Below are 14,857 nucleotides of genomic sequence, written 5' to 3'. Positions count from 1 at the left end.
GGGGGGCATTCAGAGTTGTTTTGACGTGCATTTCTCTTCCATGAGTGATCTGATGAAGTGAGGGAGGAAGGAAGAACAAGACAACGGTTTGTGAGAGGCAGGAGGTGGACGTTTGGCCAGACTGTGGAATGGATCAGTGGGGAATATTAAATCAGTCTGGAAAGATGGACTGGGGCCAGCCTGGGAAATAACTAAATGACAAACAGAATGGCAGCTCTAACGACCTGGTTAGACCTGTGCTCTGGGAACCTCAGTTTAGAGGCCCTGTGGAGGAAGAAGGGGGACCAATAAGAGGGCCAGGGCTTGGCCCAAGGTGGGTGGGAGCATAAAAAGGACAGGAGGTGGAGTCAAAACCCATCTGGCCAATAACTGGGCAGAGGGAGGAAGGAGTGGAGGATGACAACCGAGCTGCACTCGTGAGTGTCTGGAAGGCTGGGAGTGGACAGAAAGACGGATGGTTCACACAATAATCAAGACTCTGAAAGGACCTCAGAGGACCAACATAAAGACTGTTAAACAGACCTCAGTTTACACAAGGAGGAGAATGTCGGGGGCTGTGGGAGAGAGGCGAGGGAGGCTGTTTCCCCTCGTCAGCCATCCTGTTACTGAAGGCCATGTCAGGTCACTGGATAGTGACCTGGTGCTTGTTGGCTCGTGAGTCCAAAGACCTGGAGGCGAGGTCCACCTCCGCCACGTACAGCCCTGTGAGAAGGGGATTAAGGGCCCTCTTTTCAGCCTTCAGTCCTGACCAGTAGTACAAGAGAGCTCATTACCTAACTAGGAGGGGTAGCCACCACCTTTCCTAAGAAGTCTGATAAAAAGTCCTGGCCTGGTGGCCTGGGAAACCATGGCATTCTTTTCTGCCACCATTCCCCAGCCTGTACCCACTCCCACTCCATCTTGATGTGGGTGATGACATAGAATAAGGACAGCTTGCATTTCTGTAGCACTTTAATGTTTACAAAATGCTCTCTTCACAACAACCTTGTGAAGTAGGTACTGCAAGAAATGTCCTCATTTTATAGAGGAAGAAACTAAGCAGAGATCGGGTGATTTGCTGAAAGCTACAGTTAAGAAAGGTGGAGCTGGGGCTCCAAGTCCACCAGAACCATGGGCCCCATTCCAGTGTCTGAGTGCTCAGTTATCCAGATCCCCCACCTGAGGCCCTCATTCAACGCGGCCTTTAAAGTTCTAGACAACGGCAATAAAGATTAAATACCGCCAAATCTTAAAAAAGGAAAAAAAAAACAGTTCCTGTTGACTTTGGTGGCCCTTCCATATTTTTCAAAACTGAGACATTTTATTTTTTAAAAAACTTTTTATTAAAAAAAAAAATGAAAGCCAAACAAAGGTTCTATTTCTAAAGCGACACATTTATCTGGTGATTTCCCCAAGGCCCTTCACTCCAGTCCTGGTGTGATCTGGGAGCCCAGCCTTTAAGGTAAAATGTGGGGTCCCCCAGCATCCCTGCCCAACTACTCTGTGCCACCTGGGACCTCCCCCACCCTCTGACAACCAAGCAAACAAATCCAAGCTGGGAAATAATTCTCAGTCTCCACACAGCTTGGAAACACTCAGCCTTCCAACAGGCACTTTGCATTGTGGCCTTGCAAAGAGTAAACAATAACATTTTAAAATATCATTTTGGCTCCAGCTCAGGAGTTTGTCAACAGAGAAAGCCTGTGGCTCTCTTTCCCGCAAACAGCCAGAGTCAGAACCGCATCTCGGCCCCTGGAATCATCCGACAGCGATTCCGGGCTGTGCCTGAGCCGTGCTAAGCCACCCCTTTGTAAACCTGGACAATCAAATGATCGAGGTCAACGGTCTGGACAACTCACAAACTCAAAGGCAGCACCCTTTAGACATTCAATCCAAGGCAGGCAGGTGAGAAGGCAGAGGGTGAGAGTTCCTCAGGAAGCCGCCTTAAGTCTCAAGAGGCATTTTATACCCAGGGGACTTCTTGTAGTTCAGAAAATGCATGTGAAAGTCCACGAGGATGGACACGGCGATCTGCTGCACATGGGGCTCTGCCTGCATGTGGTCCCGGATATCCTGCAAGAGCTGCAGGCCACCCTCCTCGATGAGCATCCTGCAGTACTTGGTAGCTAGAGAAGCAAACAGAGAAATGACGGTCAGGGAAGGCAGTTACGGCAGCGCGTCCCAAGCTGCCCCACTTGCTCAGTACTCAGTGCTTGCTTACTACTTCCTTACTCAGACTGCTCTCAACTCAACTCCCTATTCCCCATTTCTTGGCCTTTTCTAGTCCTGCTATAGTCACTCTCACTGGTGGAGAGCACACACTCTGGCCCCAACCCATCTCTGACCTCTCTAGTCTCCCAGCGCATCACTTCACTCTCCCTTGAGCACTCTTGGATGGAGCCAAACTGGCCTTCTCTAGGTTCCTCTCTTCATGCCTTTGCACCACACAGAACCCCCCGCCTGACCTGCACCTCAGAGTCTCTTTTTCTTGCTTTAAGATGCAACTCAAGCATCTTCTGCATGAAGCCTTCCCTGACACCCCCAAACCAAGGGGATTTTAACTCCTTTATATTAACTTCCTATTTATGCTAGGTGCATTTACAAGTCAGCCAGCCTGCCAGCCACTAGAATGTAAACTCTTTTCAAGTAGGGGTTGTTTCTTCCTTTCTACATGTATCCCCAGCAACTAATACTGGGCCCAATACACAGAAAGCACTTAGTCAATGTGTTTTGCTTTCATCTTTTAAAAATAGAAGTCAAGCCCTCATCACCTCTCACCCTGACTCCTGCAATTATCCAGTCCATCCCACATGGGGCTGCTAAGCTCATATTCCTACAACACAGCTTTGATCACATCATACCCCTCTGCTCATCGCACCCTACTGTCTCGATCTGGCACCCAATGCCCCCCACAAGCTGATGTTACCCGTTCCCAAGCTTGCTGCATACCAATACCTTCAGGCAAGACAAGTTCCACCTGGTATGGTCTGTTACTTTGTTCCCAATACTCACCTGCCCCATTTCCCCCTTTCTCCCATGCCCATGTCTTTGTACAGGCTCTCTCCCTCCACGTCTAGAATAAAGCCCTTCCTGAGCCCAGACACCTTCCCTTCACCCACCCCCACCTGTCAGACATTTCTTCCTTTTTGAATTTTTAAGCACAAAGGTAAGTAAGCAAAAATGTTGCATCCTGATGGTCACCCCCAGCAGAATGCAAGAGCCCTGCAGACAGGACCTATTTTATTTTTGTCTTTGAATCTGAGAACAGCACATAGTAGGCATCTAATAAAATGAAAAAGGCTGAATTGAAAAATCAGCAAGAATCCACTTCGCCATTGCCATTTCCCAAGGTGCTGAGTCCTCCAGCATACAGTCTGTTTTGGCCTGGTTCTCTTATTTGCCAAGCCGAATTGAAGGTAGAAAACTTTCTAAAGAGATTCTATTATCCAGAGATAGGAAAGATGAGAGGTAAACCTCATCAGCTTCTCTCTCACTTGCTCCCCCCTCCAAAGTTTAAAGGGGTGTCAGGGCTGCAAGCATCATCCTAGGCATGTGGTTTATGTAGCCCACCCAAGTACGTACGATTCTTGCTGCAGACATGGTGCATGGCCCACAGCGCCCACAGCTGAACCTCAAAAATCGTGAAGTTGCTAAGTAACGGAAAAAAGGATTTGAAGGACCTGTGGATTCCAAAGAAAGGCATTTAGAAATCAGGCCAACATTTGGTGATTTTACAATCATTTGCATGCCTACAGTGTTTAATTCCCACAAAGTGTTTTATGTACAAGAACTTGATGGTCGATGATCACTATCACAGCTGAGATGGAAAAGCGAAAGGTGAAAAGTGGTGCGATGAGCTCCTTCATGTCATGGGGCCAGTGACAAGCCCTGGGTCCAAAGTCCTAGCTAGGCTCATGCCAAGCATACAATGGGAGCACCATGGAAAATGGAGGCTAATGTCCTGAGGGATAAATCCAGCCCCCCATCACCTGTAGGTCACCAGTGCCACCATCTTACAGCTCGGACTGGGCCACTTCAGCACCGTCATGTACTGCAAGACACAAGAAGAAGCAGGTGTCAGCCCCGGGCAGCCTCCCGGGGCCCACTTGCCCAGGCCCTCTGGGTCACAAGGGGGGGCTTCCCTACCAGGTCATCTAACAGAGCACTCCTCTGGATGCTGCTCAGGGTCCACGCCTGCTCCCCCAGAGAGGTGAGGTGGGAAATTATGCCAGCTGCAAAGTAGCTCACTTCCATCTCCACACTGTGAAGTAACCGGCTCACATGGGTCATCAAGCTGCTCACCATCAGCTCAGAGGACAATTCTTTGACTTCAGCGACGTTGTTCTGCAGGCAAAACAGACCCACAGAGCTTGGAAACAATGACGAGCTTCTGGATTCTCCTCATTTCACCGACTGCCCTTCTACCACTTTAATAAATTAGGCCTCATCAAATGGCTTGGAATGAATGGCCTCCCAGATCCTTTCCAACCATCAAATGCTGGGATTCCTTGATATTTCAGGGCGGAAAGGGATCTCAGAGGGCCAGCATCTCCATGTGGTTACACAGTCTGTTTGGAAACCTCACTCCCCTCCTGTGACTACCGATTCACTTTTGGACAGCTGTAATGTCTTCAGAATTTTTTCCTAATACAATCCTATGCCTTGCTTGGACCGGTTATGGGATTCTTTCAGCACCTAAAGGGACCATTATTCTAACTCTCTCATATTATTTTTATTCATTTATTTTTAGTTTTCAACATTCACTTTTATAAGATTTTGAGTTCCAAATTCTGCCCCCCCCAAGATGGCATGCAATCTGATATAAGTTATACATGTATCATCATAGTAAACATATTTCCACAATAGTCATGGTGTGAAAGAAGACTCAGAACAAAAGGGAAAAACCACAAGAAAGAAAAAAAAAAGAAAATATTATGCTTCGATCTGCATTAGACTCCGTAGTTCTTTCTCGAGTCTTTTGGAATCATCTTAGATCATTGCATTGCTGAGAAGAACTAAGTCTATCAAAGCTGGTCATCGCACAGTGTTGCTGCTACTGTGTACAATGTCCTCCTGGTTCAGTTCACTTCACTCAGCATCAGACCATACAAGTCTTTCCAGGTTTTTCTGAAGTCCGCCTGCTCATCATTTCTTATGGAACAATAGTATTTCATTACATTCATATACCACAACTTGTTCAGCCATTCCCCAGTTGATGTAACCCTCTCATTTTCCAGATGAGAAACTGAGACATAGAGGCAGGAACTTGTTCAAGAGTACCCCAGTACTAAGCATCAGATCTGCCATTAGAACCCAAGAGCACACACAAGGTTCCTTACCACACGTACGAGCTATTTACTGTGCATCTATATTAAACATGGAGTTCACAGATTAATGTTCGTTATAGCTCACTAGCTAACCTAGAGTCTTGTTATTACAAAGGCTGGTGGGCTAAGCGGCCATGGTCCTCCTGAGAACCCCTCAAAAGATCATTCTGCCAAGGACTCTTGCATTCTCAATGTTTACAAGACAGAGGAGCCAAAAATGGCTAGACGGCCATCTGGAAGCTCATCATATCAGCCTCAAATGTGGATTGGGCCAATTCAGTACCCTCTCTCCCAGCAGCATTTTCAGTGGCTCTTTGATTGTCCTTCCATTTGGCCCCAGAGGAAAAAATCAGGAGCAATATGGAGAAGTTTCAAAGAGGATAATTATGGGTCAATATAAGGAAAAACTTCCTAAGGAGAAGAGCTACAGGAGATGGTGGATGACCACTCACTGGGTTTGGCCACAGAGGTTATTTTCATCTCTAAGATCTTTGATTCGAATCTGAAGGCAAGGACCCCAGAGGATTACACACAGTGTCTCTGAGATTAACCCAGCCCAAGGTGATAGAAAAGAGCAAACTGTTAAGAAACAGAGATGGGTCACCATGAATACCTGACATTATAGGAAAGGGCAAGGAGAAGTTGTACACATTGTTACAGCCAGTTACAAGTCTTTTTTTTCTCATCTATGAAAATCCCGGAATGGCAAGGGACCATGCCTTTCCTTCACAAGAAAGAAGGCTCAAATCACTTAAAGCATCTGTGAGTCAGCCAGTAAGCATTTAAGCACTTACTACATGATAGGCACTCTACTAAGTGCTAGGAACACAAAGAAAGACAAAAACATGACACCTGCCCTCAAGGAGCTCCAGTCTAATAGGGAAGAGAACATGTAAATGAGTGGGAAGGAAGGAAAGAAGCATTTGTTAAATACCCATTATGTGTCAAGTACTATGCTAAGAACTTTACAAATATCTCATTTGAACCTCACAACAACCCTGAGAGGCAAGGTCACTCAGTTAATACTGGAACCAGGAGTAGAACTTGGTTCTTCTGACTCCCAGTTTAAAGTGCCTACTCTATATAGTATCACATCCACAAACTTGGCCTTCGTCTGTAGGTCAGATCTCAGTGCCAAACACTAATAAAGAACCCTTGCTCATTCAGCATTCCTTGGATACAGGTGCTGGAATAACCGATGAAATGCCACAGAAAAGCAATTAATGACCTTCTTACCTCCAGAGAGATTCCAATTCCTCTAAACACTTGGTTCTAGCATCAATAATGTCACTGCTAGCTCCTAATTCTACAGTTTTTCAGTTTAAAAAGCCCTTTCTGAAGATAAGCACGACTATGATTATCCCCATTTTACAGATGTAGAAAAGGAGGTACTTGGCCCAAGGCTTTTGAGTCTTCAAATCCAAGTGTCCCGAGTCTAAGTCATTCTTCCTTTTTCAGAATAAGATGACACTCAAAGAGCCCTCAAAGGCTGTCCAGTCTAACTTGCCCCTAATTCCTATATAAGTTCTGCCTTTCCTACAAGACCATGATGATATAATAAAAGGGGTTTTGGATTCTGAGTCAGAGAACTTGTGTTCAAATACTAGCTCTGCTACTGGGGTGACCCTGGGCAAGTCACTTAACTAATGTAGGCCTCAGTCTCCCCACCTGTAAAGTGAAGCTATTGGACAAGACTATCTTGAAGGTCCCTTCCAGCTCCAAATCAATGATCCCACAGCCTCCTGAGGGAGCTCACTCTACTCTAGACAATTCTAATTGTTGGGGAGTTTCTCCTTATATCAAACCTAAAATGTCTCTTTGGACTTCAGCCAAGGGAAAACCAAGTTGGCCACCAAGGCCAGCTCTATCCATTAGACCCAACTTGGACCTTGGGGAAATGGGAAGAATCTACAAAAAAACCCCAACAAAAATCCCAAGTATCCAGAGAGGTAGGAGAGAGTTCTCCACGATGCCAGCTGGCAGCAGCACCGCCAGGGTAAGGACAGGATCCTATCCAAGGGCATCCCCGAGATGCCCTCCAACTCCTGACCACTTGGCAGCCTCCATACTCCTTTATCTCAGGTGCTCTTCTTGCTATCACCTGCATAGATGCTGCATTTTCCTGAGGCCTCCCTCACAATTTTCCTCCCCATGAAATGCTGTCCCTTCCTGTTGCCACCTAGATGAAACCGCTGAAACCTTAAGCGTGACTTAACAAGGCCCAACTCAACTGCTCTTTTTGCCATCAAATCTTCCTCAATTCCTGCTCCCATCCCTCATCTGCTCTCATGGGATTTGGCTCATTCTCTTCTTGGGCACTAATAAGCAGATTCTACACACAAGGCCTTACCGCTTTGGCAGGAACAGTCAGAGGCTGTGTTCCACCGGCATAGCCTTGGAGAACCTTGGAGGTCACCTCCACACTATAGTCAAGTTTCAGAAGAAGGTTTCAGTGGAGGATATAAGATATATGTAGGAAATTAGGTAGCCATATTGTTCTAAAAACTGTGCCCTTGGTGGGGAAAGATGCTGAGAGTTATTAACCTAACTTCAGGTTTTAACTGAGTCTCCTAAAGTGTCCTTTTCATAGCCCCTCTTTCCACACAACTCCCCTGGGCTCTGAGGCACGTCAGGCAAATAGAATGATTTCCATCTTGTAGAGGAGACTGAGGCTCAACAAAGCTGAGGGGCTTGCCCAGGGTCACTCAGCCAAGAAGGATCACCACTGGGACCTTCAGTCAATACACACATAGAGCGTTTTCCCCTAGATATAGGTTTCTCACATTTTGGTTTAATAATTTTAATGAAAGATTTCTCAAATGTGATTCACGTTAATTGGAAGAAGTTGCCATAATTCACTCCATCGAATTAATACGTATCTTACCAAAAGGCCAAGAACTCTGGTTTGTATCGTTGATTCTGACGGGAAAGTCTGTCAAAAGAAATACGTTGAGGTCAATAATGTCATCAAGAAGACTGGAACTCCAAGTAAAGCCCACCCTATCTGGTACCTCCAAGACTTGTACAAAGATGGCCAACCCATGGTTCTCAACAAAGTGCTTGCAGGTGGCTGGGGACTCATCTGTGAGGTTCCATAGTGCTCTGAGGGTAAACGTGAGGGTAATATCTTCTAAATTCTCTGAGGTTTTCTGTTTCACTATTGCTAAGAGTTCCTAAAAAAGCAAAAGGAAGAATCTTATGTTTTGACAACTCAAATTGTCACAAAACCTGACTTCAGAGACATCACTTGCTCCCTGTCTTAACAGAAGTCTATCAAATATTTCATTAGTTAGACACTTTCTGGAAGCCATTAATGCCAACTTCAGATCTTACTTGAAGCTGTGTTAGTTATCGATTCAGTCTGATGAAGTGTAGAGATAAACTTACTATTTTATCTACTAATGAGAAGATACCCATCATTGTTTTTATATACCAAGTTCTATCACAATACTCTGGGTCAGAAAAGATCACATATACACCGGCCTAATCCAGTCTTTTAGGGATCTCCACTTGAGAAAATCAGATTTATATAAGAAACAAGGAATATGACAATATCTAATCAAGGCCTCAATGATTTGGGGTTACTTCAGAGAAGGAAAGAGAATGAGATCTCACAGAAGCTCAGTAATTCAGGATACTCCAGACAGAAATTCTAAGCCTTTTAACAAATCAACTCATCTTAAGACTTCTCATCCTCAGATATTTCTGAAGTTGCCCATTTGTATTCTAAGCTTCAATTATGTATTAATGTCATTAGTACCAGCTTATTGTCCTTTTGATTTCGAGAGTGAAGCTGGATCAGGAGGCCAACACAGACTTTGATCAATCATTAAACTGATGATTAATCAATCAAACTGATCAATAAATCCTGACTGAGTGCCTACTATGGACGACGGCTAAGGGTTCCTACAAAGAAGACACAGTGTCTTCCTTCAAAGCTGCAAGGAGATCTGTGGTATCAGTATGGATGCAGCTTACAATCCGTCCAGAGCTGAAGAGGTCAGTATGACCAAACATACTCCACGCCTGCCAGTCCTTCCCCTAATGGAGAGGCTGCCTGGTGTTAGCCAGCCTTGTCCTCAGAACCTCCCAAATTCTTGTCTTGGCAAAGATGGTGAGACCTAGGGTCGTGTCTGCTATGTTGAGGCACTGGAGAAAAGTCAGCAGTGGAGGCTGGTACTCACCATTATTTGGTCACAAAATAAATGCAAAGTTAGCAGCCTAATTCTTCAGATAAGTGAGCTTACCACAGCAAACCTTATAACCCATAAATGGTCATGTATATGGTGCAAGGAAAACTCAAAACAAGTAAGGAAGGTGTCAACTCACCCTGACAACAATGAAAAGTTCTGCCTTCAGCTGAGCTGTCTGTTCAGGAGAGAGCTGTAAGCACAGAAGGGAGACGTGATTATCTGCATTCCATCAAAATTTGGGAGAGATAGAAACCTGGCCCAGTTAGGCATAATCTCCTACCTGAAGGGCCAGAATGGAGATGACGCTCACTGCCATTGTCTGCATATTTGGGTTTTCGTGCTTACAGAGCCATTTCATAACAAACTTGGCAGCATCAAACCTGAAAAAATAACTTCTGATTTTTCTAATTCCCTAAGTCACATTCACATTGTTGGGGAAGGGGAGAGGGGGGAACAGACATGATTACTACTCACAATCAGAAACAAATCCCCAAACCCCAAGCCCTAGCTCTGAAAACAAGAGTGGCATTAAGGCTCAAGGAGAAAATAGTCTTTTAAGGTCTGGTAGTTTTTGGTGTTTTTTTTTCTTTTCTTTTCAGTAAACATTAAAAATAATTCTTTTAGGGACAGCTAGGTGGTGCAGTGGCTAGAGCACCGGCCCAGAAGTCAGGAGGGCCTGAGTTCAAATCCGGCCTCAGACCAAACACTTGACACTTACTAGCTGTGTGACCCTGGGCAAGTCACTTAACCCCAATTGCCTTTAAAAAAAAAATTTCCTTTAGACTAATCATCAAACCATGGGATTGGGATAGCACCTTCTGGCTGGAATGAAGACTTCTAGTGAGAACAAAGAAAATTCACACACACGCGCACGTGTGCATGCGCACCTCAGAAGAAAATGAACAACTTAACCCCCAGAAATCAGTGAGATTGCCAAGTACCCCCAACAGGCTTACTGAACTTGACACTTGCCTGTTAAATGGGACATCCTGAAGAATTCTGGCATTGGTCAAGGAGAGAAGACAATTCTTCTGTAGCTTTTTAGGAATCAAGAAAAGTAACTTTAGACAGAGAAGTCATTTCAGATTATATAAAGTTTTAATCATTCAACTCCAGTTCTGTTCCTCAACTATAAGCATCATGACACGTGAGGTCTATGATGGGCAAGGCCTCTGGGGACTTCAGTAACTAAATCCCTCTGTGGGGGTCCCAGACCAATCAGTCTTTGGAGATGGCACTGCAGCCAGTGGCCCCACTCTCACCATTATCTTACACACGGTTCTGATGATTTATTCAACTGCCCAAGATTGTTACGCTGATAACCAAAGAAGTCGAAAGGGTTGGACTCTGGACTAACCCAGGGCAGTTTTACACATAAAAATGCTGCCACTGATGGCTACACCCTTCTCTCTCCCTCTCATATACCTACCTTTCTATGTAACAGAAATAAGCTATGCACATGACTGAGTCCAATTAAGGAATTAAGAATGCTCCGGTCCTGGCAAGGCGGGGTATTGTTCCTCTGTACCAGTAACAATGCATTTCATACTGAGAACCTATTTTCTGTAGGATACTGAGCTACCCAGCACTGTGATGGGACAGAAAACTGAAGGCCTGGTCCCAGCCCTTAAGGAGCTCAGAACGTAACTGGGGAGATGAGGCATATATGCATCAACATTAACATAAAGAATGCATCTAAGTGTGAAATAAAGGGCAAAGGAAGTGCTATGAGAGACCAGAGGAGGATGAGAGGTGGTCAGGGAAGGCTTCAAACAGAACGAAATGTAAACTGGGCCTCGAGGTCTGGGAAGTATTCAGACAGGTAGAGGGAAAGCTGACTGGCCTCAGAGGGCGAGAAGGGCAACAGAAGGAAGAGGCATCTGAACGTGCAGGGCGCAAATACCCATGAACCAGTCTGTCTTTCTGCACCTCAGTGGAGTCTGTTTTGTCACCAAGGTCTGGGAAGAACATCAGGCACCACTCCAACAGATGTTCTTTGTTAATTGACAACAAGGTTTCCCTCGGTCAATCAACAAAGCAGAACATGGAACTTGCCAGAGAAGTTAACGGTTCCTGCCACTGTTCCTTCTAGAGTAAGGTCAAACATTCAATTCAATCCACCTGCTGGACACTGGAACAGAGCTGGTTCTGCCATCCTGGAAATCCATGAATTATGCAAACGAGTAACAACAGCGCTCACGCCAAGGCCAGGCATCTACCCTGTGGGAGGTCAGTGACATAAAGGAAGGTTCCACATATGCCCAAATATTTATCGTTTAAATTACCTGCTGGTTATTAGGGAAGTTTTTCAGGGCCTTGAGAAGTAAATGGATGACCTCTGACAACAAGCGAACAGGCATACCCATGGCCAGACCCTGCCGGGTTAAATTGAGGGTGCATGCGCTGGCTGTGAACTGTACAGGCAAGTCCAGGGGGTGATTCCTCATTCCTACAGCCACAAGCTAAAGAAGAAGGAAAAAAAGAAAAGTTAGTACAAGATGATTGTTAAAACCAACGTTCCCTTTTTCTACCCTGATGTCAAACAGAAAGGCTATTTAAATACAAAGTATTTCGGGCAGCAAGGTGCCTGCTGCAGTGGATAGAATGCAGGGCTTAGAGTCAGTCTCATCTTCCTGAGTTCAAATCTGGCCTCAGACACTTCCTAGCTGGGTGACCCTGGGTAAGTCACTTCACCCTGTTTGCCTCAGTTTCCTCATCTGTATAATGAGCTGAAGAAGGAAATGGCAAACCACTCCAGTATCTGACAAGAAAACCCCAAATAGGGTCACAAAGAGTCAGACACAACTGAAAAACAACTGAACACTATTTAGGAGTTTTCTTGTTTTGTGAAAGCACTTTAAAGAGATTGTATAGTATGCCAGAAAAGTACCCTGGACCAGGAATATGAAAACCTGGCTTTGTATCCTGGCTCCACTGCTAAGTTAGTGGGACTGGCAGGCAAGCCACCCCCTTCTCTGGTCTTCAGTTTCCTCTCTGGCAGGTAAATGGTTGCCTGCGATGATCGTGAAGGTGCTTCCTGGCTCTGACATTCTGTGTTTGAAGGTCTCTTCCAGTGCCAATGTTCTACATCAGGAGAACCAGGGTGGGTAATAGGAAGAACTCAGCACTCAGAGTCAGGACGTTTCTAAGCCCTAGTTCCTTCCTCTGTAAAATGAGGGGGCTCCGACCGGTGAATTCTAAGGTCCCTCCCCTCTAGTGCTCATCTTTTATGCTTCTCTGATTCAAATATGGTAGAAAGTGACAACTGTCTAGATCCCAGGTGGCTTAAAGCTGATCATGTGATCTTCAGGTGTGTGTAGAGACCATGACCCAGCTCACTTACGCTGTTTCTCATCTATATTTGAAAAATTATCATAAACACAAGAAAAAACATCATCAATATCACCTCCCAGTCATTTCATAGCTATCAGCCCTTGCACAAATGGCCTTCGAGACATAGAAGAGCAGCCCTGGCCAGTTATTCCACGTCTCCACCCGTTCTTTCCATTCTCTTGGGAGGCAGACTCACTGAAGACCAAATGCTGCCTCTGTCATGTCCAGCTGTGTGACCACGAGCAAGTCACTTAATCACTGAGCTTCGGTTCCCTTATCTGTAAAAAGGGAGGACTATCAACCATAATATTGACCTTGTAAGGTTTCTGTAAGGATCAAATGAGACATGAATTTGAAGGAGCTGTGCCAATTCTAAAGGCCTGTGCACATATGAGTCACTGCCACATGGCCAAAGTCTAGATCCGCTGTTCTGGCTCTGATCCAAAAGGACTCTACTAGTCTACAACTCTACCGTCAATCAATGAATGTACCTGTTTCTTCACAACTCTTGAAGAATTGAGTTTCCTTAATTATTTTTGCCAGTTTGAGCTAGTACCTCAGGGTTATTTTCATTTTCATTCTGTTAATTATTAGGTGAATAAAATGTTTTCAAGTGATTATCAAATGGGTGTCTCTCTTGAAAATGATCTAGTCACAGCCTTTGACCATTCATGTGAAGTGGCAGTTACCTTTATAAATGTCTAACACTTCTTCATGGATGCTTTGATCTTTCTTACTTTTCCCAATCTATTATTTATCTTTTCATTATTTTTACTGTACATTAATGAAATCAATCACATCTATTCATACCCCTTTTCTATTTAAGAGGAAAAAGTCCTGTTACCTTCATATATTATCACATTTTCTTCCATATTTTTAAAATAGATTTTTTTTCTTTTGGCTAGGCAATAGGGTTAAGTGACTTGCCCAGGGTCACACAGTTAGTAAGTGTTAGGTGTTTGAGGCCAGATTTGAACTCAGATCCTCCTGAATCCAGGGCCAGTGCTCTATCCACTGCACCACCTAGCTGCCCCTAACATAAATTTTTTTTAAAAAAATGTCTAATGCTACCATCCCACTGCAATTCACTGAGGTATCTGGCATAAGATATGGGCCTAAACTGCTGACCCATTTTCCTAGACACATTTTTAATGCAATGAATCCTTTCCCCAATTTCTGTTTCCTATCAGCTTAACAAGCATACTTTTTTAGAGTTAAGTCTCTCCTCAATTGCATGGATCTGTTTCTGTTTTTTCCCTGGCACCAGCTAACATTAATGGTAACCACCTGGTAATGATTTAAAGCCTGGGACTGCAAGACCACGTTTCTGCACGCACCTCTCCCCCCCATACCTCTTGTTATTCTTGCTCATTTAAAAAAAAAATTTCATTATTATTTCCATGGTTCTATCTCTGAACAGTGGATATTCCTGCCACTTGCTAGTTACTCCTCTATTTCAGATAAGTCTCACCCCTGTCCTCATCCCTGCCCCCAACATCCACTAACTAGCTGTATAACTTTGGATACATCACAACCTCCTCATCTGAACAAACAAGGGAGAATACACGTACTGCATAGGATTATTTAGGGCAGTGGTGTCAAATTCAAAATAGAAACAGGGCCACTAAACCACTGAACAATACATGTGGTTGTATATTGATTCAGAAAACCATGTATTTTTGAGGGGAAAACAAAAGGGGTTAAGTGATCTGTCCAGGGTCACACAGCTAGTAAGCGTCTGAGGCCGGATTTGAACTCAGGTCCTCCTGACTCTAGGGCTGGTGCTCTGTCTACTGTGCCATGTAACTGTCCCCCCACCCCCAATTAAATTTTAAAGCACTGTGGGCAGTGTCTGACACCTCTGGCTTAGGGGATCAAGTGAGAATGTAGACAAAATTGTTTGTAAAGCTTAAAACGCTATAATAAACGGAGGCAATTAGGATTATTTCCTTCAGTCCTGGCAGTTTGATAACTGTCTTTTATGCTGGTCTTGAGTATGTGTTAAGTCTCAAACAGTTGATCATT

The 14,857-nt window shown here is 44.6% G+C and overlaps 1 protein-coding gene across 1 annotated transcript in view; it reads right to left on the bottom strand.

Moving 5' to 3' along the window:
* Positions 1–28: 28 nt before the first annotated feature.
* Positions 29–14,857, bottom strand: part of LOC114024841 (protein zyg-11 homolog A-like) — a 30,734-nt gene continuing 15,905 nt past the window's right edge. Inside the window, exons 5-14 of the mRNA XM_027838033.1 lie at positions 11,785–11,961; positions 10,472–10,536; positions 9,780–9,879; positions 9,636–9,689; positions 8,318–8,479; positions 8,191–8,238; positions 4,126–4,323; positions 3,969–4,030; positions 3,562–3,659; positions 29–2,105 (exon numbers count right to left, since the gene is read on the bottom strand). Coding sequence (XP_027693834.1) covers positions 1,924–2,105; positions 3,562–3,659; positions 3,969–4,030; positions 4,126–4,323; positions 8,191–8,238; positions 8,318–8,479; positions 9,636–9,689; positions 9,780–9,879; positions 10,472–10,536; positions 11,785–11,961 — 1,146 coding nt within the window. The 3' untranslated portion in view covers positions 29–1,923. The remainder of the gene's footprint in view (positions 2,106–3,561; positions 3,660–3,968; positions 4,031–4,125; positions 4,324–8,190; positions 8,239–8,317; positions 8,480–9,635; positions 9,690–9,779; positions 9,880–10,471; positions 10,537–11,784; positions 11,962–14,857) is intronic.

This window comes from Vombatus ursinus, unplaced genomic scaffold (genome assembly GCF_900497805.2).
Source record: "Vombatus ursinus unplaced genomic scaffold, bare-nosed wombat genome assembly UNPS02014825.1, whole genome shotgun sequence".
NCBI lineage: Eukaryota > Metazoa > Chordata > Mammalia > Diprotodontia > Vombatidae > Vombatus > Vombatus ursinus.
Note: the sequence above shows the minus strand (reverse complement) of the source record. Positions and strands in the feature narration are given on the sequence as shown.